The sequence below is a fragment of the Stigmatopora argus genome, chromosome 18, assembly GCF_051989625.1.
Source record: "Stigmatopora argus isolate UIUO_Sarg chromosome 18, RoL_Sarg_1.0, whole genome shotgun sequence".
Taxonomy (NCBI): domain Eukaryota; kingdom Metazoa; phylum Chordata; class Actinopteri; order Syngnathiformes; family Syngnathidae; genus Stigmatopora; species Stigmatopora argus.
The window spans coordinates 12,334,396-12,359,989 of NC_135404.1; the positions used below are offsets into that span (position 1 = coordinate 12,334,396).

Sequence of the window (25,594 nt, forward strand, 5' to 3'; positions counted from 1 at the left end):
TCTCGTAAATTGCTCGTATGTCGAGGTACCACTGTATGCTTGATCTCATTGCAGTTGTACTCACATTAGTGTTGGTCTGAATTTATTCAGTGTACTTTTGCAAGTGCTAGCGTTAGCTAGGCGCAATTTCCCCATGGCAAGTCTGTCTTTTTATGTATTTCCTGGCCACAGCCAGTTGGACTGCAGCAAAACGCAGCACCACTTTACCAAGTTGAAGTCAGTCATTTGAGATTTGCCACACATGGGACTCATTTTCCTGTCAAGGGGGGGTTGCTATTAAATTATAGCGTAATAAGAAGAAGGTGCTACGAGATGCTGCAGCTAAAAGTGTCGACAGTTAAATGCCGAATACTAAAATGAGCATTATGTATTGATTTTAGATGAGCATTTTAAACCAGTATGTTTTTTTGGGGAGGGATCAGATTGAGTGTCATTTTTCAGAATAAAAGCAGCCGCAGGTTAAATAAAGCAAATCTGGCTTTATTGACCTTTCACATCATATTTTACAAAACAAACAACAAATAAGAAGATCAGATTCCATACGCACAAAAATACGGAGGTAATAAATCAAACAAGAAGTGTCATTCAGACCTCTTATTGCACTTCCTCTTTGCTGAATGCTCGATTACGAACGGCTACTTTGTCACTTTGTTTTTAGACTTTCAAATTGAGGACACTAACGAGACATTAAAAAATTAGGGGAGTGATACAAACCTTTTTAAGGACCGAAAAAAAGAAGAAATAAAACGAAGCAGAAGTACTGACAGTATTAAAATTGCGGGTGGGTGAAGGGCAGTAAGAGAGAACGCAAGAAGTTGGAAACAGGAGGCCCCAATCCACACATGTGCTCCTTGTTAGCTGATCCCCTTTAAGGGCATTGCGGTTTGGAAGAAACTTACCATTTCACAGTTTTAAAGACATTTAAAAAAAATAAAAATAAATTCAAAAAAACAACTTGCAACTGGATGACAGCGTTTATCCATTCAAACCATTGTCCAAACAACTTAGCATACACCTGAATGCAACCTGGGTAGGGTTAGCATACAGCTGAACGCAACCTGGCTACAGTTAGCATGCACCTGAACACAACACTGTGTTGTGTTTGTGTTGTCTTTTGCTGTGTCTGTATTCTCACCCTCTTGCTACTGTGACAATGAAATTTCCCGAATACGTGACAAATAAAGTTATCTAATCTAATCTAATACCTCAATGCAACCTGACTATAGTGAACCGCCATCTTTTCCTAAACACACCGTCTAGAAATGTTATCAAATTGTATCAAGATAAAAAGAATGAAGTTGCATTTACGTTGAATAAACTCACTGGAAATAAATTTAGTGTAAATCAACGTTCCGAGACTTGGTCAACAAATAATTGAATTGAAAGATTAATAAATTGACATGCTCGAATAATTTTTCCTACAATGGAATATACATTCACATAAAGTTAAAAAAAATTACTACTTTATACTTTTTGGAAATCGTTTCACAAGACACAATCATAATGCTGAAAATGACCAAAAATGCTGCAGATTTCCTAATAGTCCACTAGTTGGCAGTGTCACAATGGCATAATCAGAAAAAAAAACGTAAAAACAATGGATTTGTATAGAATTGATTCCTATTAAAAGGGTCAATTGAGGTCATTTTGATAAAATGGATTGCTATTTATTCAGTTTGTTGTGTGCGTTTAGGGCCAATAGCATCAGCGCTTTGGAAATCAGGCGATAAAAAGGGATTTTATAGCGTCCCATCGGCAAGGAGTCGACTTTAAAGTAGTGGGGAGGGGAAAGTATGTCCGTGTTGTCTTTGCATCTGGATTTCTAATTCACAGTTGCTACTTTCCAATCCCCAAAGAGAGAAAGGAAAGAAAAAAAACGTAAGATTTTTGGACTAAAGGCTAGCAAAACTGACGATTTGAACACATCTAGACTCCCGTTTGTCGGCGTTTTCCTTAGATTTACAATATTTACCTCCAGGCCTGTGTGGACACTTTTGCCCCGCCTTGTTAAATTGGCTGGTAAAACACTAGATGAAAGCGTCTGACAAAAGTTGACAGTGCGAGGGGTGCCGTCTAAGGGCTAATGGCTACTTTCATATCAAGCTTGGTGAGTTGTGGCGAGCGTAAATTGCAACGGGACACGCAAAAACAGACGGTGCACAGATGTTGCGTGGCCAGAAGATAAGATTGGGGACGCCAGAAGCAAATCACTCGCTACGGTTTGCTACAATGAACTTGAATGATAAACAGCAATTCCATCTGACGGTATACCAAACAATTGTTGTGATTAGAAAAGGCAAAAGATCGGTTTTGTTTTGGCACACACGTACGCGCACTTTTCCTTTCACGGTACGCTCAGTCGTAGAAAAAACAGTGTTCACGTTTCACCCGAAATGTTGCAATTTGTCGTCTGCCATGGGGTTATTTGGATTATTTGGCTGATTAAAAGTAAAATGGCTAACTTGGTTAGTTTTGTACAGTAATCCCTCGATTATCACGGTTAATGTAGACCAGACATGCCTGCGATAAACGAAAAACCACAAAGTCGGGTCACCCCTATTTAAAAAAAAAACCATATTATATATATATATATATATATATATATATATATAAACTTCAGCGCTGAGTCCTAGTAGCAAGCAGAGGACAGGGGAGGGGCTTTTGCTTGGAAGTTTCAGGGTGTATTTTCACATTTTTATGAATTTACCCAAAAAATTCATTAAAATAAAAAATATATAATAATATTTTTTTATATCAGTGCTAGGTTCTAGCAGATTTTTTTTCTGGGTGATTTTTTTTTTTAAATTATTAATATTTTTGTAATTTCATAAAAATGTGAAAATCTTCGCTGAAAATCGCAAGAGGAAGCCACTCCCCTGTCCTCAGCTTGCGATTTTCAGCAAAGATTTTCACATTTTTATGAAATTACCCCAAAAATAATAATTAAAAAATAATAATTCACCCAGAAAAAAAATCTGCGATGCAGTGAAGCCGCGTAAGTTGAAGCCGCGATATTCGAGGGATTACTGAACTTACATTTTTGTCCACCTAGAAATATTTCTAAACTTAATCTTTCTTACCTTTGAGGCTCATATGTGATTTCCAAGTTAGTGTCACCATTTTCCATGCGAATGAAAGCACTCGGCTATAAATTACATACATAAAATACTATTCACAAAAGGTAAAAGTAGGACAAAAGTACAGTATTTTTGTTTTCATAGCGGCTGTTCCCCAAAGAGTATCTGAGCATAGACGGTGCCATTCCGTGACGCTTTGGCTTCCGGGATCGGCTTCACCAGATCCAACTCTGCGTAGGTCAGATTCTCCTCCACTATCTTCGGCTAAGGATTCCAAGGCATCGTTTTTTTTAAACATTTTGTACCAATAATCATCACAATAGCTAATCTCGTTAGTTGATTATAAAAATATCGGAAGAAAACGTAACATTCGAGATGGTTAAACATTTTGCAGTAAGCATGCCATTGAGACAAAATATAGTAAAAAAGTTAAATAAATTTATATCGTTTTTAACTAAACGTGATTTTGTAAATGGAAGCATGGCGTCATTTATTTCGCATTTTATTTTATTGCGCTGATGGCAGTAGATTTAATTTTGTAATGTGGACATTAAACATAACATTACTTAGGCATCAATGCTGTTGGATTTTTAAGTAGGTTTTTTATTTTAAAAAAGGACGCAATTTTGGTGCCAAATGTGGCTCACGGGCCATACTTAAAAATATCCAAAGTTTAAAACATTAAAAGTTAAAGGATTTTTTTTTGGTGGTTAAATCCACAATAAATTTGATGGTCTCAGATCCACCACAAAAAGGCAAGTCGGTATTTTTAATACTTTTTACACCGCACAATAGTGACCGACAATCAAAAAAAGATTATTGGATGACTTTTGACATCTATAACAATATTTGAAATAAACCCAGAAAAGAACAATGTTTGGAAATGTGATTTGTACTCACCAAAACTACTTTCCTTGGTTGCGGTATTAAAAGTTTGGGCTTTCTTGCTTTGTCTCCAATGGGAACTGCAGGCATAAAATAAATGTTGATGTTTTTCAAAAGTATTTAAAACAGCGACAACGGAAAACAATAAGCAAATAACAATCTTGCGGCTCTGCAAAAAAGCCACACTGCGCATTCTTGGGTGAGCACAACAGAGCCCTCGACCGTTAACGATTGCCCAATCCCGCGCCATCTTTGACATTTTGGTCAGTCAAGCAACACCACATTGTTCCAATGTTTTCCAGCTGCTAATTACCGAGCGCGACCAAAACGTGGTTTCTATGGATTGGGAACGTTAGCTTCAGTCATCGATGGTGTTCAGTACTGGAAAATGTTTTATGTTTACGTGCCAAAGCGGAAATAATCATATATTTTTTTCAGAGCTACTGTTGCTTCAATTCAATCTCATTATACTTGTATAATGACAATAAAAGCATTCAATTCAATTCAATTAGTTTTCAATGACAAAAAAAGGGTGTTCAAGGGAATTTTGGACCTTTTGCTGGTATCTCTGGTGGTATTTCTTCTTGGTAATCCCGGCTCCTTTTCTTCCGGTATCTCCTCTCCTTTTTAGGTAAAGCGGGAGATACGTTGATAACACTGGTCACAGTATCTCCAGAGCTGCAGTGAACAAAAAAAACAACCAAAAAAGGGACTTCATATCATTTCAGGGTTTGTATTTACTACCAAATATCATCAGTGTGTGAAGTGTTTTGATGGATGTAACATCTCAGGTGTTGGATGTAAAATGGAGTGGAGACCAGTATAGATATTGAACTGGGAAAATACTGTTAAATATGCAGATGCCACCTTAGTTTACAAAATCTTTCAACACAAAGCTCCTCCTCCACTGCAAGATTTTGTACCAAAAAAATCCAACACATCAACAAGAGCCGGCTCTAGAGGTGACTGTGTAGTTCCCTTCAAAAAAGAGTGCGAAATTAGCCAAAACAGCTTTTCTGTTCATACCTGGAACTCAATACCAATTGACATACGTGAATTCCCGTCTCTGAACCTCTTGGCCAATCATCTTAAAGCCTGGCTATTAGACGAACAAAATGGCGATCACAACGCTGTCTAAAATGTGTGTGTATGTGTTTATTGTGTGTCACTGTTTACCTTCAACCTACACAAGGGACTAAAGATAGAAATTAGCCCTCGGCTACAATCTTACATTTTTACATATAAATGTTCATCAACATGAATATAAATAAGTTCATTAATATGTGCTGTCCCTTATTAAATAAATCAAAGTCCAATTTATATTTGATATTTTCATACCTGTCAACCTCTGCCGATAACTGCCCTTATAAATGATTATTGATTCCCCTTACAAACCCCCCAAAAAACCCCAAAAAACCTTACAAACACCGTACGAGTCGTACGGTGTTTGTAAGGTTTTTGGGGGGTTTGTAAGGGGAATCAATAATCATTTATAAGGGCAGTTATCGGCAGAGGTTGACAGGTATGTATTTTGAAGGATTTCCAGTCGGCCTTCGCATCCTTTGATTTTCCTTAGAGAAAAAGTTTGGACACCCCTAGTTCAGAAGAATAATGATCGATATTGTCTTACCTATTCCGAGAGCTTCTGACTAAGTGGTAATTATCTGGAAACAAACAATAAAGACATAAACCCACCGTTAATTGGCGTTTCATTGTGTTTTAGTTGGAGTTAAAACGCCATCGAGATGAAGCTCATTAAAAATGTTGGCTTACCTTTTAACCGGCGCTCCTTATGTATGCATTGGCAGGTTACGGTCAAGGTGAACATGCACATGCACAGCAGGCCCACGCAGCAAATCAGTACGGCGCAAAGGTAAACATCTGAAAAATAAGAGAAATGGGAAAAAAAACAGAAGTTAAAACCACCAATGTTACTATGTTTAATTTGAGGAAGTGTTTCCTTTCGGTTGTGCTATTTCTGCCACGACAAATTCAGCAACGTACCTTCAAACAAGCTCCAAGGGTTGTCTTTGGCCTCGATGGCCGGAAACACGTGCACTACAACGAGACACATTGAGAAAAGAAACATTTAAAGTCCATAGTCATCACTGTGGCTTCCTTACAGACTAAATTTACTGTTTAAACAAAGCTAGATTTAGCATAAGACACTCCTTGTGGCTCCAAATGAGACTAGCTCTGTTTATTTTACTGGCGTTGACTGCTAATAAACAGTAACCCTTTAAAGCACATGTGTCAAAGTGGCGGGCCGGGGGCCAAATCTGGCCCGCTGCATCATTTTGTGTGGCCCGGGAAAGTCAATCATGAGTGCCGACTTTCTGTTTTAGGATCAAATTAAAATGAAGAGTATAGATGTATATTAAATTTCCTGATTTCCCCCCTTTTAAATCAATAATTGTCCTTTTAATCTATTTTTTCTGTGTTTTAGTTAAAAAATCATTTTGTAAAATCTAAAAATATATATATATATAAAAAAGCTAAAATAAACATTGTTTTAGATCTATAAAAAACTGAATAGTCAGGGCTTTTAATCCAGTTCTTTTAATCCATTTATAAAAATCTAAATATTATATCTAAAATGGTCCGGCCCACATGAAATCGAGTTGACGTTAACGCGGCCCCCGAACCAACCCGAGTCTGACACACTTGCTTTAAAGAAAAAAAAGCATTTTTACTTGACTGTTTCCATGAACAATTGAAATATCCATAAGTTTCTAATCGTAGACCTTTCTATGGAATGCTTCACATGCCTATGACAATTTAGCTAATTTACACAGTACTTTCAAAGTGACATCACTTTTCCAATGTGTATTTCATCACAGTGAGATGATCTCATGAAACATTACAAACAAATAGTAAATGATGCCATAGAGTTAGATTAAAGCCGATGCTATCGGTTGAAACTCCACCCGGAATTCCATAAGAAACAATAATTATCTGTCCAAATATCGATTAAAAATAAAACCACTATGACAAGACTTCTATTGCAGATGCTGCAGGAGGAATGCAGATTTTACCACCACTTGATTTGTAAACAGGTTTTGGATGGACCACATCCTTGAACCCAAGGTAAGCTAACTAATATTTACTCCCGGCTGCCAAAAAGAAATGATTTCATATCATTCCATAGGATTAATGACAATTAATAACGGCAGACTGGTAAGTTGAATTGCACCGATATCGATATTAGCACTAAAATGTGGTCGTAGCTATCGGTGAGTGCTATAAAAAACAACGGTTTGCTAGTGTAGTGCTTTTTGAAATCTAGTTTCCGATATTCAGGTACATGGTCGATTGGTCACCGGTCTTTTGGTCGCTGGTGTTTTGGTTGCCCGGAAGGTAAGTGATAATTACCATTTAAATGGTTGCTCAAATTCCCTAAATACAAACTGCGAATGACTATTTAGTCATACTTAATGCCCTAGTAATTATTAGGCTAAAGAAAAGCTCCAAATTTCCCGGACTTTTATTGTGTTTTGTTGGATAACTTGTTAAGACCCTGACTGACTGACGTAGCTTCTTAAAGGGACAACGGAAACTCTTCTACACTCACACGTCCGCTCAGTGAAACTGCTCATGGCCATTGTTGGCTTTTATTGATGCGTAGACTGTGTTGTTTTACCTTGTTTTGTCGCCGGTCTTTTGGTCGCCCGTTGTCGCGGTCGGGGCGACCAAAAGACCGCGACCAAAAGACTGGCTACCAAAAGACAGCGACCAAAAGACCGGCGACCAATCGACCGCATAGAACATGCAGTGTCTGATGGAAAAGATTCACTCTGATCTAATAACTGATTTTGTTCATTTTTAGACAAAATGGAAGATCAAGGGGACGGACAACACAATGGTCCAATTCGTGAGTATTTAAACGCCCGCCCAGAAATTGTGACCCGAAAGCTCACCATGTCCACAACGACACAGGCCGCCATTTCCGACGAAGATTGGGCCGAGGAGGTCCGAATGTGGGAACTCTCAGAGTCTACGTTTGCCTCTCCAACCAGGAGCTCATCATTTCCTTTCAAGTGGTACCGAGGACCGCCGGAGACGGCGACAATGGAAACGACGCCAACGACGCCAACACCGACGAAAGCGACGGGAATAGCGAAGAGATGGAGCAGAACCCGAGCAGCGAAGACAACAACGCCAACGACGCCAACACCGACGAAAGCGACGGGAATAGCGAGGTGATGGAACAGAACCCGAGCAGCGAAGACAACAACGCCGATATCGAAAACAACGTCAGCGACGACGAGAACGAAGACGAGGATCCCGAAGGCCTCGGTGACAATGACGCCAATACCGACGGACACGAGGGGAATAGCGAAGAAATGGAACCGAATCTTGGCAGCGAAGACATCGACGACAATGACGCCAATACCGATGGAAGCGAGGGAAATAGCGAAGAAATGGAACCTCATCCTGGCAGCGAAGACGGCAACGTCAATAGCGAAAACAACGACGGCACCGACGATAACGAAGACAACGAAGAACAACGCGATGATGAAGACAACGACCCCAACGTAGACAACGATGACAGTAACGAAGGACAAATCGACGACGGGAACGCTAACAGCGAACCCGACGACAGCGATGACGAGGACGACGACGACTACGAGGTGGCGGTGGACGACAACAGCGACGGCAACGATCTCAACAACGAGGACAGCGAGGCGTCGGCGGAAGAAAGCGTCAGTGACGTGGCTCGGCTTTTGTACGCTCCCGACAGTCCCGAGTTCAACATTTTGATGGGCATCATGCCCTTCCCTCACGGCAATATCGCCCAGAACATTTTCGTGGAATTTCACGGAACCAACGCCAACGCCTTCCTCAGTGATTACACCAACAGTGACAGTGACGTTTCTGTGGAGTAAAGAAATTAAGGAAGGCAATTTGGAAAACACGAAGAATTAAGAATTAACTCAAGCCTGGATCAAAGACATGGAAGAAACTGAGACCTGATCCTTAACCTCCCAAGACCAAGATTCTTGCAAGGCATGCATTTTTATTTTCGATCTTTGATATTTAGGCTTATTGTGACCTGATGAGTGTAAAAACATAGACTTATCTTTTTACAGGATGTAGTTTCTGAGAAAATGAATGGATGCCAGGCCGTTGTAGTCCAAAATTTAACATTCTAGTCTTGTGACAACCACAAACGTGGACGCCAAGTCCTAGGAGGTTCAAGACTCGGGGTTCACTTTCTGCTAAGTTTTTGTCTGATTTTTCGATGTCAATATCATCTTTTCCAATCTCTACTAATCAAGACAGGCTGAACAGAAAGAATTAAGAAATTAACTCAAGCCTGGATCAAAGACATAGAAGAAACTGAGACTTGATCAGAACCTTCCAAGACCAAGACTCTGGAAAGGCATGCATTTTTATTTTCGATCTTTGATATTTAGGCTAATTGTGACCTGATGCGCGTAAAAACATAGACTTATCTTTTTACAGGATGTCGTTTCTGAGAAAAATGAGTGGACGCCAAGCCCTTGTAGTCCAAAATTTAACATTGCAGTCTTGTGACAACCACAAATGTGGACGCCAAGTCCTAGGAGGTTTAAGACTTGGGGTTCACTTTCTGCTAAGTAACGGCGAGTCTGTAACTTTTTGAGGGCAGTCTTTAAAACATTTTATAGCAAAGAATTACAAAACCCGATATGCTGCTGCTGATGTGGCTAAAGTGGAAGGAAAAACGAATGGCATTTTGGTTAAATTTGAGTATTTTTTTTCTTCTCAAATTCACTGAAGCCCCAATTACCAGTTGCCCAAAAATATTAGTCTGAGTTCTGAAGTTATCCTGCGGTTTGGAAGATGTTAAGAGGGATTTTTGCAAGGAAACGATCGGGAAAGCCAATCTTAGCTGTTAAATTTTCATTATTGAATGCTGTCTGTGGGCTTAAAATGGAACGATTAGGAACCAATTTTTGCCATACACAACTAGGATATGTACTCAGTTTTGTTTAATGATTTTACAACTTCTCACGATGGGGTAAATAAAACCTCAAGGCAGGCAATTTGTCCGACTAAAAATGTCTGTTCTCTTTTAAGTTCTTGCATGGGGCAAAATCAAGACGCTATAAAAATGGCTATCATTTCAGTAGGCTTTTTCTGGAGTTCTTAAGTTTTACAAATGTGCGCGATTATTGACTAATGGCAATTGTGTGACTTGCCAAATGCCTATTTGAATGTGTCTTCTATTTCAATGCTCTAAATTAGACGAGATTGAAACCAGCAAACACAGAACTGTTTGTCGCATGTCGGCATCGTGACTATTTTTTGGTACGGCACTGACAGCGTGGACAAAGTGATGCGGACCGTCGTGTTCAATGACGTGTTTGTGTATTCATCATTCACTGATCCCAACACAGTTTTTTTTTGTATTCCAAATGACTGCTCTCAAAAGAAAGTCTATTATCCACGATTCCCCGATGCTTCCCACCCCAAAATATGTCCAATTCTGTCATTTTTTAGAGAAACATCCCTTGCTAAATTGTACTGACACAGTTGGAAACACGACAAAATGTCCGTTTGTGTTAGCAGGTTTTGGGTGAGGGATCGAAGGAGGAAACACCTGGCCACCTGATGTCATTGCATCGGGCCTCAGGGATTCCATAAGTTCCCCTAACGAGGCAAAAACACAAATGTGCACTTTAGCCGTCACTCTTCAGGTCTGGTTTTATTAAAAATAAGCGACCACGAGGCAAAATGAGCTGCTAATTATTGATGATCGTTCAAAACTACACATAAATTGAAGAAACTGTACAGTATACTAGACTGAATCCTTGTGTTTAGTTTTGGTTCCAATTATTTTCGCATAGAAATGCTGTCTATTAAATGGAAAAGGACGAGCGAGGCGGAAAAATAAATATTAAAAGGGAGGTTCCATTTGAAACGTTCTATTGTTCCATTTCTGCAAAGTCTGTCTGTACTTTCACTGTTCTACATTGGGAGGAAACTTTGACGTGGCCAAGGTCAACAGCGTTCAGGTCGGCGTTGTGGCCCGACCTAGACTTGGCTTCGAACTTGGTCGCACGTATTTAATGGAAAAGTGTGCAGACTGTGTTACACAGGGGTTTCCAAACTGTCGCCCGTGGGCCAATCGGGGCTCGCGGAAAGGGATTTTTTGCACTTGTTACTTTTAACACCCACTTAAACACTGCTTCAGGCCAAAATATTACAATATGTTGAAAACAAAAGTCGAAAAACAGTGGAATTTTTGCCTTGCATAATATCACAATATGTTGAAAACAAAAGTCGAAAAACAGTGGAATTTTTGCCTTGCATAAATAATCGTAAATTTAAAAAAAATACTCTATTGCGCTCGTTGTTGTGATTTTTGGAAAGTTTGAATTTTTGTTTGTGGACTTTACACTAAAAATAACTTTGGACACCCTTGGTGTAACATCGAGTGTTTTTTTGCTGGCAGGAAATCTAAAAGGGAAGAGAAAGCTAACGTGTCGTGTAGCTAACGTAAGGAAAATACTGGGTAACATTTAGCGAAATCCTCAAAAAGCCCGATTAAATACTTTTGGCCCTCATAACAACGCAAAATACATATTCAAATCCCCTGTATTAAGATTTATATTTCAGTAAAACAATTTCAGCTCAAACATGCGAATGAAAGCGAAAAGATTTGCGTGTCACGTGTCATGCGTTCCTCTCCGTGAGTCAGTCAAAGCCACAAAAAAACCTCACGCCGTCTTTGCTCGTACTTCAATTGTCAAAAGCCGCAAGTGACTGCCGCCGATTGCGACCGCTGACTTTCATCCCTCCGAATCTAAAGCAGGGAAAGCGTTTTGCTCGCAAGAAATACCAAGAAGCGCCTGCTCAATTCCTGCCACTTGCATACAAACTAAGTTTTTGTCTGTTTTTTGTCTGATTTTTCGATGTCCAATGACATCTTTACCAATCTCCACTAATCAAGACAGGCTGAACAGTGTCCAGAAACGTCGATTGAAAAACCTCAAACAGCTCCATCCCATCTGGGAGCTCTTTAGCAAACATCTGCAATGCCGTAAAACATCTCTGTGGACCAACCTGTGTCCAAAAAAAAGCGGTTTAACTTCTATATTTGACAACGCTTCTGTCGCAGTGACCGAAATAAATCTCCACCCGATGTAACGAGTGCATGAGCTCACCCGGCAAAAAAAAATGAAGACAAGCTACTGAATGCTCATGAAAACATTCCTAGTTTTTTTCATGTGGAATAGAGAACAGTGTCAGGTTCTGGTTTGGCCTTCAAAAAGCCACGTGGGCGCGTTTAGTTGATTGCGCGCCGTGAAAGCGATAGGAACGGAAATCCAAACGGTTCTGCAGATTTTTTGGATGCCTTCAGAACTGGAATACCGTATTTTCTGGCATATAAGCCACATTTGTAACAAAAAAAATGAGGGAATCGAGGGTACGGCCTATATGCGCACAAATTAGACTAAACTGCAAGGTGACAATGACGAAATGCCAAAAGGCAAGACGATGCGGCCGATACGGTCATTAATTTCAAAATAGAGAAAAGATAAACAGATAAAAGGCTAAGCAAAATGTATTTTGACGTCTATGAATGAAATTCATGAAAAAAATAAACCGTATCTTGCATAAAACGCAAAAAAACTCACTTACTTGTGTCTGCCATTGGTCACTCAGGGCGCTGCCATCTTACCTTTTACAGGTAGTTAAACAGACACACTTCCTGGTTGTACTACTGGTCACGTGACTTCCTTTTTTAATTTAACTTCCTCATGATATTGACCCAAATAATGTGCAATCCATCAATCGATTTATACAGTATCTCAAAAATTAACATTTCTTAAGATTTTCCCTTCAAAGTAACAACCATAAATATGGAGGTGAAAATTGTGAATCAGGGGACGGCTTATATGCGAGAAATTGTAAAATTTAACGATTTGAAGGATATGGCTTATATGCAGAGGTGGTCAAAATGTGAGAAAATACGGTACTTTTTTAATCGAGCTTACTGATTGATAGTTAACCCTAAATATGTGGAACAAAAAGAGGAAACTCACCTCTGAGTTCCGTGGTAGCCGTGGAGTTGGACGAGGCCTTCCATCGATCCTGGTGCTTTTTAAACTCTTGAACCCGACAGATGTACAAGCCCAGATCCTTCTGGGACACGTTGACGATCAACAGGTCGAAGATCTTGCCTTGCTTGACCACCGTCAGCTTCATCTTGGGCCAGACGAAGCTCTTGGTGTAGTTTCCGTAGAAGCGAGCCTTTCGCATGTTGACGCGGGCGATCAGGAGTTCATCATCTGGGCTGTCCGAGCCGGCCGGCAGGAAAGTCCATTTCACCACGGGCAGCGCCGAGTTGCGCCGCCGCTGGGACACCACGCACGAGAGGGTGACGTTTTGGCTCTCCTGGACCACCGTGAAGGGGGAGGGAGTGATGGTGACGTTGATGGCGGAACAAAGATCTGTCAAAATAAAAATAAAATTTACAGAGAGGATGCTTTTGGAATGGTTTCATCAAGGCAGGAAATGATTTCTTAACTTCACCTAATGTCTTTAAAAATGGCAGTGGTGTTTAAATGATCTTAAGTTCTGCCCCCTATGTCAATCACAATTGGCTGGTCGATCTCAAAGATTTTGTGAGTTAATCGCCTACTCCAAAAAAAATCCCGCAATTCCACAGAAAAAGTCAAATACGATGCTTAATACATGCCACAAGATTGCAACAAATACTTTTGAAGCTCCTCAATTCCCTTTAAACTCTGAGATGACAACATCAAATACATACTGTAATGCTATTTTTCCACAAAATAATAGAGTATAATTTCACGGGTAGGCAAATTCCCAAAAATGTATGGTGCTTCAATCAACACGGACTTTAAACCAGGAAGATGAACTGATTAACCCAAAACGCAATTGGAATTTTGAAAACAATACTCAGCTCAACATTGTCAAGTCTCAAATTAAGGGTAAAAAAACAAACTGCCACTTCTTTCATTCCCCATTTAGCCACAAAATAATGGAGGTTACAATAAAATCTCCCTTTTGGTTAAACTGTCAAACCCTCCTACAAAACGGAAACCACAGGTATTTGCTCTCATTTTGCATTTTACCAGTGCATCCTTTAAGCAACATGCCAGAAACATCTCTTCAAAATAACTGTCCTATAACACCCAATTATGACTTCTTATGAAATGGCAAACATTTAGCATGTAGCATCATTCCTACCTTGAAGAAGCACATGAAGTAGGACAGCAAAGACCACAGAGGAGAGCATTTTCCACCACTGGAGCCTCCATAAACTTGGGGTTGAGTGATTCTACAGGAAAATAAGAGCAAAGTTTCCTCCTCCTCCTTTTCCTCCTTTTCCTCCCCCCCTGCTTGGACAGAAAAAGTGTAATATGAAACAGCGCAATTTGAACTCAGCCCTCCCCCAAGTTTGTTTCGAATACGTTCAAGGGAACATTTGTCATTTTAACGTACACACGCGATTGGAAGGTGAGCACGCGCGCATTCTTTGGTGGGAAACGCGGGTTTCTACGCGGGATGGAGGAGGAGGGATGGCCAGAAAATGGGAGTTCCAGCTGGGGAGGCTTGCGGGGGTGCCGTCGGAGCTTTTATTTTGGAGAGGGAGGGGGTGGATTACAGTAGTCTGGATTTGCGTGTGGTCCTGGATGATGTTCGGCAAGATGGGGTCTGCGGGAAACGGGGCGTGGCCAAGGACCATATGTGAGGGTTTATTTCAATTTACTGGGAAGGATGTTGGAATTATTATTATCATTTTTTTGATATTTTTTTTGGGGGGGGGGGTGGTTTGAAAAGCAAAAAAAAGCAGATTTCCACATGAGAGTTGCTTTCAAACTTTACTACTTTGCAACATTGTTGATTAAAGTGTGGAATAAGTTTGGGTAATTTTTTTTTGAGTTACTGGTATTCATCAGTATTGAAGAAAGTTTAAATAGGTTTTCTATATCGCAAAAATGTACAGTGCAAAACCGAATGTAGTTCATGGGATATAAGTTGAATTTAAAATAAGTTTAAGTAAAGGCTGTCTTTGTTTTGTTTGTATTCATTTTTTTATGGAATGGCATATATATAAGAAAATACAGTGTTATTAGCTTGCATTCTCATAAACACTAAAGCACTACTATTACATAAATGAAGCTCCAACATTCACTTCAACATTGTTCCTTAGCACCAATATTTGACTGAACTAATTTCAAAATAAAGTTCTGTCCAATCTAGTTAAAAGATTGGACATATTTTCCAATGCTATTATAAACCACAAGTACTCTTACTTGCTACTTTCTCCACACATTTGCTAAAAAAATATATTTATTTAGCATTATAAGCATTATTTTGGCTCAAGATTATTATCTAATGTAATTTACCATTAATAGAAAGACCCAAATGAGGCCACAGTATGTACATGAAAATATGTAAATAGTAAGAGTTGTCATTTCACACAATAATCTTCCAAAAGTTCTCAATGTGTAATGCTGTCCCCTTGTGGCAGAGGTTTTTTGTTTCCTTTTTAATTTATGAAATGCTGCCAAATAAGCAGGACAGAATAAAAACCGACCATTAGTAGATGCTTCATTTTAAATATGTTTTCAAATAGGAGCCAGTCTGGATAAAATTAGTCTGTTCTTCAAATTTATCGGTAAGAATTAAGAGGCCTTTATGTGATTTTCATTTAAAAAACAATAAGAAATATGCACTGCAGTGTATTTTAATAAATGTAGAGAAAAATGATAACCATAAACTAACTTACCTTTTCTCTTGAATGTATTGTCGGATTTTGCAATACTTGCTGATGATGAAAATTGTGAAAAATGAAATGTACTTGATTCCTAGAAGACAAAAAAAATAAATAAATAAACACCAAAAGACAATAATGAAGGAAAAACCAATTTGTAAACCTAGCGTTTCACCCCCAAAAATAATTTAGCATTCAACTAGATTGGATTTTGCATTTAACGGACACGTCCTCAACCAGTTTAGTTCCTCTTTTTTGGAAGAAAATTTGCTTACGCCGGATTAGAAAGTTTGCTGGTTTATTTTAGATGTCGTGCGACGTGTGGCTGATGTTATTGTTAAACGCCGTTCAAGTGCCAGGCCGCTTTTTCTTACTTTGTCTGACCTCACACCTTCTTATCATATCGAGTTGTCAATTCTTCACCGACCACAATAAAGTACCGTATTTTCACGACTATAAGGTGCACTTAAAAGTCTTAAATGTTCTCCAAAATAGACAGGGCGCCTTATAATCCAGTATGCTTTATATATGGAAAAAAAAGTGTCATTCAGTGAGGGTGCGCCTTATAATGCGGTGCGCCTCATGGTCGTGAAAATACGGTCCTACTAAAAAAAACAGAGTAATCTTGTGATAATAAAAAAATGGCCGAAAAATGTTGCCCCATAAAAAATTTGGGCATTTCTATGATTCATAGAAGGTGGACTCAATATTTAGTACATTAATTCTGAGGCAACATTACTGACTGTTTTTACATTCTGCAACAAATATGAAACATATTAAGAATTGAACTCACCAATGATGAGGATTGGTCGCCTGTTGAAAATTTGACCGAGCTTCTTCTGCGGGAATTTCGTAGCCGATCGCGACTCTTAAAGTTTCCTCGAGTTCAACTGATGAATTGATCAGATAATATTGCAAGCATTTTTTTGGTCCACAGTTGAAGGTCATAAAAAATATATATATATACATACCATAATGCACTTTCAGCTCAGATGTGATATGCGGAATGTAAAATCGAAACTCCATTTAGGTCAAGCTTGATGATATTTTACTTTAAAAAAATTCAGCAAGTGAATAAATTGCAATGAAAATATGTTAATTATTGAAGAAAAAAAAAACATTGGGCTAAAAGCAAGATACATCTTTGAATGGTAGTTTTAGGAAACTAGATGGAAAATAGTCTTTTTTGTCACAACTATAGTAACAATTTGACAGAAAAATTAATATTGTTAAATGACAGTGACAAATGTATGAATCTTTCAAGTCATTAGCAAGGGAGTGTCCCAAAACAAATGAATAAACCTGCAAATAACAGTTCTACGCTATGCAAATATACCTGTGATTGGAACCTATTGATCATGTGGTGAAACTGAAGGATGAATATAAAAAGAAAAATCATATCATTAGATTATACTATAAAAAATAGCTGAAAAGTGTCACCAATGTAAAAGTCCAACCAATTACCCAAACAAAAAAGAACATTTTGTAAACCCAATGTCCCACTAAAACAGACATAATTACAATGTAATCCATTTTCACTAACACAACAACCGCTTTATTCCAGTAACGCAAATCAAACACCCTAAAAGTAAGAATCATGCAACATTGAACCACAATAAAGCGTGTGAAGTTGACATGCTGTTTGTCCACCACCTTTCATATCTTCCACTGTGCGTAGGCCACTTTACCCGCGTGTCCAACTTTCCGACTTCTTTACAGTCCGACACACGCGGGTGTCACTCACGGCGGCATAAACAAAGGAGCCCAGGGCGACCTCTCCCCCCGCATTCTTCCCCCGACTTCACTAAGCCTGCCAGTGTACCACCACACTTCATCTTTAGTTGGCGTGTAGCATAGCGATGGCGTGTCAATGTGTGTCCAAACCCATTTGATCGGTGCTCTAATCCTCAGACGGATCCGATTAATTGCAGTCCTAAGTCGTATAGTTACCATTCGCTGATCTCGGGGACTTCTGGCTACTGCATTCTTTACTCAAAATGACGTTAGACATTTTTTACAGCGTGCAGTCATGTGGACAAGCAATTCAGTTATTGAAATATTGAAGTACAGTTAGGTAGTATGACTGGATTATGGGAGACAGAATAACAAGTGCGTGCTAGTAGTGATGCTAAACTATGTACTATCTGACAACTGCATGTTATTCATAGGACTAAAGACATGGAATCCTACCAGTTAATGTTGACTGTAGTGCTACGCTTATGCATGGTGTCAATGTATTGGATAATCGTGGTTGAATTTAAAATGATGCGTAAACAGTGCAATTTTTGGGGGGGATTTTTTTTAAAATTTTGGCCTTTATTTCAGTCATTAGGATGGTTTCTTATGTAAAATGCTAAATTCCTGAATGGTAAAATTCAGATTTGATTAAAAATATTGACGCAAATGATTTGAATTTTTGTCTTCTGCATTATTGTCCATTTTTTAGGTCATATGGAGCGTTGTGAGGAAGGTTTTGTTGACCTCATGAAATAGAATATGACAAAAATAGACAGATTTATGTATAGAATTTCTTTAAATGGAGCAAAGCTATGTGGATACTCGTGACCTTTGACCTTTGTTGGGTCATGAAGCACCTCAGCATTCACGTTTTTACTTTCTTGCGCTCGTTCGAACAAGTTTGCTCGCTATCGGACGGACAACCGCAAAGCTAAATGGAAAAAAATATGGGTTTATGACAATTTATGACGATAAGCGTCATCGATCCTGTCGTCAGCAACAAACATGCCACATTCATCACGTAATGGCCCCGACCGACGTGACCTCACCGATTGGTGCGTGACTCACGGTGAAAGTTGGGGAAATAGCTCCTCCCCCACGCTTAGCCCAATCTCACAGCAACAACAGCTGCGTGCCTTAAAACCAGACAACAACATCGCAGTTACAACACGGCTATGTAAAGAGCCTACGTCAACACACATTAGCTAAACTTCAGTGTTGTTTGTAATGAACATGAGGGGCGGGCCATTTTCTAGTGGCCACATTCTGTCAACATATACTAGCTAGCGTAGCCCTAGAAAGCTAGAAATGATCACCAGTTCTGGTTGTGATGTCACAACCAGAATTTACAATTAGCTTTGTGTCCTCTCATTTCGACTGCATTTTTTTTACAAACCTGTGTCTGTCCCTGAAGAGGAAAAAAACAACACTTGCAATCTTACTGTAGCCAAAAATGAACAAATTATGATAACTGATACATTTATGGCTGGTATCCATTGTTGCACTGATACATATTGTGCTACAATTTTTGACATACTTACACTTTTAATTATCCTAAAAAGCTTTTGAGACAGATGCTGTGAAGGTTTATGAGGACTCAAACTTGTTTAGAATAATCCCTCGAATATTGTGGTTAATGTAGACCAAACATGGTCGCGATAATTGAAAAATCGCAAAGTAGGGTCACCCATATTAAAATAATAATAATAATTTCACTGCTGAGTCCTAGTAGCAAGAGTGGCTTCCACATTTTTATGAACTTTAAAAAAAAAGTTCATAAAAATGTGAATATCCACGTTGAAACTCGTACTTAGTGGTAGCGCTCAGCACTGAAGTTAAAAAATAAAATAAATAAATAATAATTAACAGCAGGAAAAAAAATCGCAAAGTCGTGAATATGCGATAAGTGAAGTCGCAATAATCGAGGGATTACTGTTTAAGAACTCTGCGCTATTTATTTAAAAGTTGACTAACAGTACCAAGCAAGCAATCGCAATAACTGATAAATATATCGACTGTTGCACTGATACATTTTGTGGTAGAATTTTGACATACTTCCACTTTTAATGATCCGAAAGAGCCTTTGAGAGAAGGTGGACTCAAACCTGTGTATAAGTACTCTTTGCAATGTATTTAAAAGTTGACTAACAATACCGAGGAAGCCCACGTGGCAACTGGTGGACCAGACCCCGCTGCTTGCTTTCAAAAATAACCAATGACCGTGTCCATTTCATCTCGCTCAGTCAGGGTCTCTCTTAGGCCCTGCTACTCGACACCCCTCGGTTATTTGGACAGGAACGAGCTGGACGCGTCCAAGAGCCCCTGCTCCCTTTGGCCACGCTGACCCGAGCGTCTATTTTGGTAGATTCTCAGCTCGCTATCGGGAGCCGGGCCACGCCGAGTGCATTTCAATGTTAAAACAGAAGGCCCGACTGGCCTCGTCGGCTGGTTGAGATTTCGCTCTCCGAGTCAACTGGATTTTTTTGCATTGAGGATTTGTCCTTCTACTTTCCGGACGGAAGCCTTGGATGCAACATGAAAAAAAAAACACATCAGCGAGGTGAGGGTTCAATGGCGTGTGTTTTGAAAGCCGGGTCTTTGACTCTTTGACCTTAGCCTTACGATACTGCAAATTGCTGTAAATAAAGTAAAGTGTGCAGTCTGGTCAAGCTAAAAAGATGACGACTAAGTGTACTACTTCAAGTGCATACATGTATACAGTGCAATTAAAGAGTCTGTATTTGATTCCTTGGGTATAAATACTCAAAGACACGCTGGGAAAGCACCGGGGCCGAATACGGTCTCAGGTTATGAGCGGCACTTTTTGGCTGCAAAGAGCTTCGCGAAGCCAAGAAATTTTTGAGTTAGGGATTAATTATGTGACTAATAGCAGTTTATCAGTGGAAACTTTGTTTAATTGTTATGATGGCTTTCATGTACTGACCTAAAATGGTAAAAACAAAAGTCCAATTAGTTTTCCATCTGTAGGGACAAGAACATGACTAAAAAATGTCACTATTACACTTGAATTTTGGATGAAATTGAACCAGTTTCACCGATCAACATGAAATTTTGTGCGAAGAGTTTATTTTGAAGGAAAGTAGGGAACGGTTAACTATTCTTTTGTTTGCAAATTCATTCCAACGAGACCAAATTTTGAAGCAATTTGTAAATGGCTTCATCGCTACTCGCAATATTATTATTAACGTAATTTAACCGCCAGGACTGAATAGTCAAATGTTTGCAGTATACTTCAATAACGACGTTTTACGCATCCCGATGAATATCACGGAAATCATTACGCGGCCAGTCGGAAAGTGAAATGAGTGACCGACCGCTCTGGTGGGTCAGGACACAGAAATAGGTTGGTGAGCTATTCTAAGAGCTCACCCAGATAGCTAAAGTAAGATACAGTAGAGCAGCTGCGTTGGAAGGGAAGCAACGTTAAATACAATGCTTTACTTCCTGTGCTATACGTCTTCTTGCTGGAAGGACAATTTTTTTGACTAGAAAATCAAAATATGACCACTTTTATACATGTCACATCACAACGGCTTGGTCTCATGACTACCAACAGTATGCCTGATGCACAATAAAGCGGATTAAATATAATTACACGGTGCATATTTGTCAGCTAAAATATGACAGAGTAACCAAATTATCCCATTGTCATTTTCTAGGACAGTTTTAGAGTTGATCATATTGATTATATTATCTCTTGCATTGAAATTGATCATTTTCTGACACTGACAACAGCAATTGACATGTTTTCACTTGGATAAATAGGATACATTAATATTATCAGATATTCCAGGGCAAATTGTGCATGATTGTTAATTTGGTGCCCAGAATTTTTTTGCTACTATTAAAGCTCGTCTTCTTTTGCGGTTTGTCTCAGGAGGATTACAAGCTGCCTGACGTCTACCTTAGCATGATGGGATCTATTCGTGCTTAGGAGGATGGCGCAACACAGGAAAAAAGGCCTCGACGTGATGGGCTGCGTGGAAAAGCGTCACCCGGGCCACCGGGTGGGCAACATGCTCCACCACCGCTTCCCCAACGGCTTCACTGACCTGCTCATGGACGAGACGGACCGCGAGGTCAGCACCCTCACCGATCGGGCCTTCCGGAGTCTGTGCGTGGGCGACGAGGCCGTTTACAACGACGACTTCCAGTACGGATACTCCCCGTTCAATTGCCACAAACCGTTGGCGGCGGACCCGTTTCAAAAAGTCCATCAAAGGGAGTCTAGGAGGCAAAAGAAAAACGAAAAGGAGAAGAACATTGCCAACATGTCGTCGTTTCTCAAAGCGCTACGCACCACCGGCGAGAACTGCGAAGGGATGCTAATCCGAAACGGCGGCGCGGCCGACTCCAACGGGGAATCCTGGGATAAATCCGCGCTCCGCAGCATTCGAAAAGAACTGTCGGAATTCTCTCCAGATTACAACAGCAACCTCGCAGGTGGACGAGGTCCCAAACTTCCTTCGCATCGGTCTGGGTTCGATTCCTCGAGCGGGGCTGGAAAAGGTCCGCCGTCTTCTGGAAAGTCCTCCAAGATGAAACACGGCAAATCGGCCGTCAAACTAAAGAAGCTCAACGTCAAAAACTTTTTCCTCCACAGCGAATTCAGTCCTTTCCAGACCTGGGCGGGTATAAATCAGTTCTGCTTCCGTCACGAGAACCCGTCTATTCTTTCCTCAGAACTTGTACCGAAATGGTGCGAGCTGCCGTTTTACAAGGAGTTAACAGAGGCTCGTATAAAAGCCTCTCTACATCCAGAAGAGCTAGCGAAAGAAGATGAGCCCCCACCTCCTCCTGTCCCACTTCCTCCGCCCGTTGCCCCTAAACCTGTCATTCCCACTTCGCCGCCCAAAGTCCTGCCAAAACCCTCCCTTGCGCAGCCTCCGAAACGGTGCTGTGTGGATGGAACCGAGGCTGGTGCTGTCCCCTGGAGGCAGGCGAATATAAGCGCAAAAAATGCACTTCCACTTAAACACGAGCCTCAGGACAAGAGCTCGAAAGCAGACAAAAATGTTCCGGCGGTCCCGGCGCTCACCAAATCCCTCGACGTGAAAGCGGTGGAGGAGGTCAGCCCTTTGTCCTCCACTCCATTCAGCATCTGTCAGCTGATGACTCCAGTCATTCCCTCCAGACAACCGACAGACACATCGGAAATCCTCTCAGCTGTCCTTTCGCCTTCCGTGTCAGATCACCACAGACCTCACTCGGAGGCAAAACTGACCCCTGAACCTTACGCCAAAAGGGATGGCTACAAGTCACTAGCGTCCAGCGTCCTCTTCAACCTTAAGGACAATAGGAAAAGGGTCAAAAGTCGCTACAGTCCACCTAAATTCAAAACCTTAGAGACAACTGGGCGTGACGCACCGTCTCGATTGTCAGAGACTGCTAAAGAACAAAATAACTCGGAGGTTGACACATCTGGCTTAAGCACGCCTGCTACTTTAAAACAAAGTCAAAGAGTACCCAGTCCAGCCGTAGAAACCGCCGACCCCGCCGCTACTGTTGTTACAGACCCCGCAGCTACCAGATCACAATCCGATGATTATTTGCTATCCAATCTGCTACACAACAAAAAAGAGACGGTCTGTTACGGGAATCCACGTGACGAGAAAGCTAACAGCATAATCCCGCCCTCTAAAAGGAACAAAAACCAGACGGCTAAAACCCAAAATTATCCTTCACTTAGCTTGTACAAGAAAGCTAGCCCCCCCGTATCCACAGATGAACTTTCACTTGTGATTCCGAGAAAAGTAGCACCGGGGCTGTCACCGGACTTCAATCATGGTCATTCACCTGGATTTGGAGCCCCGGAACATGATCAGGAAGCCCATTCATTAAAAGAACCAGTGTGGCAAGAGCCACGAAATATTTTAAACAAGGCAAAAATGCCCGTGAAATCCTTGACAGCAAATCGCGGACCAGTAAATGAGAGCAACGGCCAAGCTACCGCCACATTTGATGTCATCAGGGCTGCCAAGGATGCAATTAATGCAACAAAAACTCAAGCGTTACGTACAAATCAGTCCAACAATCAACCCGTGTCGGACGTAGAAGAACTAAAGAACGACAACTCTACATTTGAGAGTCGCAAAGACAAAATACCGTTGGAAAATGATCTCCACGGGCAAAACTCCAAAAATATGGCCGTTGTAAAGAAAGAGCCCCCACCCGTTCCAAAGAAAAACTTCACCAAACCCAATATTGAACTTGCCCTGGAAAAAACGAAAACACAAGTCACCGATTTGGGGGAAATCACCCCGGAGAGCGAAAACAAGTTAAAGCACGAATTCTCCGACAAGCTCAACAATTATATCAAATGCCAGAGGTATTGCGGAACCGAGCAGGAACTCGGAGATGACGCGTGTGATGAGCAGGTGTACTTGAGAAGTGAAAAGGATGCTGGGAAAAAGAGCGAACACATCATTCATGACTTGCATGCCTTAAAAGAGCTGGAGAGGGCCCGCCTTTTTGATCGGGAGAACAAAACGGCTATTCCCGATATCGACAAGGAGGCCAGAGCCAAGAACGATTTGATCTCCAGGGAGTTGAGGAACATTAAGAGGGGAATGATGTCCATGAGAGGGAACACTTTGGCCAAGAGGGAGATATTTGCCAAAAAAGAGAAGCAGCTTAGTAAGCATGATCTTCCTCGGAAAACTGGAGGCAATGTTATGATAAATAAAGCGCTGGTGAACGATAATTACGACAAGGCCAAATTGGCGCTGGAGGAGATCATCTGGAGTAGGCAGTTGACTAGAGAAAATGCGGGAAATGTCCCGGAGGAAAGTTGTAGACCAAAGGTACCCGAAAGCAAACGCACGTTGAAAGAATCAGTTGTAAAAACCAACGATGAAAATGAAGCGACAGAAAAACAGAAAGATCTGAGAGAGCGGTTGGAGGATTTAATAGACCATAAACACATGAGACACATCCTTTCCCAGACCGAACCCAGACAAGGTGAGACCCAGAGACCAGATGGCCGAAAGGCAGCTGCGAGCAAAGTCGACAATGACTCGGCTTCGCCCGCCACGTTGGACTTGGAGCATGACGAACAAAGTCTGGTTGACAATTCCACTTACGGGTCTGAGAAGGATCAGAATTTAAAGCAGTGGTCTGAAAACGGGTCTGAGAGAGAGCTTTGCGAGGACAAACCGTTCCATGCACCTCCTGTTCCTCCTCGGAGTAGAAAAGGAGGCGACCGAAGAACTGAGAGCAATGGAGACGATAAGGAACGCTTGCAAAGAAGTGATACAAATGAAGAACGGGGGGAGGTGAACATAGTCCATGATTCAACAAGCGCAAAAGGTGCATCGTCCGTCGCCAAAAGCAACTCGGTCACTCGTGAGCCGAATATGTTTTCCAAGGAAAGCGACAGCGGGAAACGCTATTCTTTATTATCGGACATAAAATCCGATATGGAGACATTCAAGCCTGCTAATAAAGAATTCACAAACAGCAACATTGAGACCTCTTTAAAAGCAGAGATTGCAACTGTCCTGGCAGACCGTGAAAACCTGGTCAAACACAAGAACGATATGGACGTAGAGGTCCTCCCGAGAACTTTTAAATCGCCAGAACTGCTTGTCAATGGTGTTGATGATCTCACCAGTATGTCCTCCAAATCCTCTTACTTCTCGTTGGAAAGTCCACCACAAAGAAATCTGGATTCAAATGTGTATCACTCTCTGGAGAACCTTGATAAGGATGGACAACTCAACGGAGGAGAGAGCGTTACCGGACCCAAGAAAAGGGATGTTGAAAAGCCAGGAACGGAATATTACTTATTTGCTCGTCCGCCAGGGGAGTCGGAAATTGCCAAACAACGAGTCAAGTCCGAAGAAGAAAAAGACAGCTTCAAGGACAGCAGATCAAGTATCGCGGATTGTCCTAGTCCATCCCAAGTGGAAGATATCCAAACAGCAATGTCACCGTCAAATACGTTTGCCCCTACTTTGGATATCCCGGCCTTATTTAAAATCAAAGACAATACTTTCAGTCACAAGTTGAAGAAGAACATACAACCCTGGACGCCTCGTGGACGAATGAACTTAGAGAAAGAAGAGGAGAGTTCAAATGTATCAAACGAAAATCCAGAAACCACTTCGGCGAATGAGACATCTGGCCCAGGTTTAGG

At 40.8% G+C, this 25,594-nt stretch overlaps 3 protein-coding genes across 10 annotated transcripts; 1 reads left to right on the forward strand and 2 right to left on the reverse strand.

Moving 5' to 3' along the window:
• Nucleotides 1-7: 7 nt before the first annotated feature.
• On the reverse strand, nucleotides 8-18,047 carry vstm4b (V-set and transmembrane domain containing 4b). Of its 7 annotated transcripts, XR_013306085.1 has the most exons (11): nucleotides 16,493-18,047; nucleotides 15,715-15,793; nucleotides 14,169-14,259; nucleotides 12,998-13,405; nucleotides 5,967-6,020; nucleotides 5,736-5,843; nucleotides 5,593-5,626; nucleotides 4,516-4,640; nucleotides 3,978-4,042; nucleotides 3,081-3,341; nucleotides 8-256 (listed from the first exon to the last, which is right to left on the reverse strand). XR_013306085.1 is itself a non-coding variant. In XM_077625499.1 (10 exons), exons 1-10 carry the CDS (start codon nucleotides 16,723-16,725, stop codon nucleotides 218-220), a joined length of 1,236 nt encoding a protein of 411 aa, XP_077481625.1. In that variant the 5' UTR covers nucleotides 16,726-18,047; the 3' UTR covers nucleotides 8-217. The 7 variants fall into 7 exon arrangements, 6 of the variants coding, with proteins under 6 accessions (XP_077481625.1, XP_077481623.1, XP_077481629.1 ...); XM_077625499.1 differs by lacking the exon at nucleotides 3,081-3,341; XM_077625497.1 differs by lacking the exon at nucleotides 8-256 and having other exon boundaries at nucleotides 2,843-3,341.
• Nucleotides 7,003-8,931, forward strand: LOC144092579 (uncharacterized). Its single transcript, XM_077625510.1, has 4 exons — nucleotides 7,003-7,049; nucleotides 7,263-7,319; nucleotides 7,789-7,833; nucleotides 7,899-8,931. Exons 3-4 carry the CDS (start codon nucleotides 7,794-7,796, stop codon nucleotides 8,846-8,848), a joined length of 990 nt encoding a protein of 329 aa, XP_077481636.1. The 5' UTR covers nucleotides 7,003-7,049; nucleotides 7,263-7,319; nucleotides 7,789-7,793; the 3' UTR covers nucleotides 8,849-8,931.
• A 24-nt stretch (nucleotides 18,048-18,071) lies between the features above and the next one.
• LOC144092582 (uncharacterized) lies at nucleotides 18,072-22,286 on the reverse strand. 2 transcript variants are annotated; one of them, XM_077625515.1, is made up of 4 exons: nucleotides 21,758-22,286; nucleotides 21,643-21,684; nucleotides 21,510-21,569; nucleotides 18,072-18,572 (listed from the first exon to the last, which is right to left on the reverse strand). In XM_077625515.1, exons 1-4 carry the CDS (start codon nucleotides 21,848-21,850, stop codon nucleotides 18,501-18,503), a joined length of 267 nt encoding a protein of 88 aa, XP_077481641.1. In that variant the 5' UTR covers nucleotides 21,851-22,286; the 3' UTR covers nucleotides 18,072-18,500. The 2 variants fall into 2 exon arrangements, with proteins under 2 accessions (XP_077481641.1, XP_077481640.1); XM_077625514.1 differs by lacking the exon at nucleotides 18,072-18,572 and having other exon boundaries at nucleotides 20,940-21,569.
• Nucleotides 22,287-25,594: the final 3,308 nt, after the last annotated feature.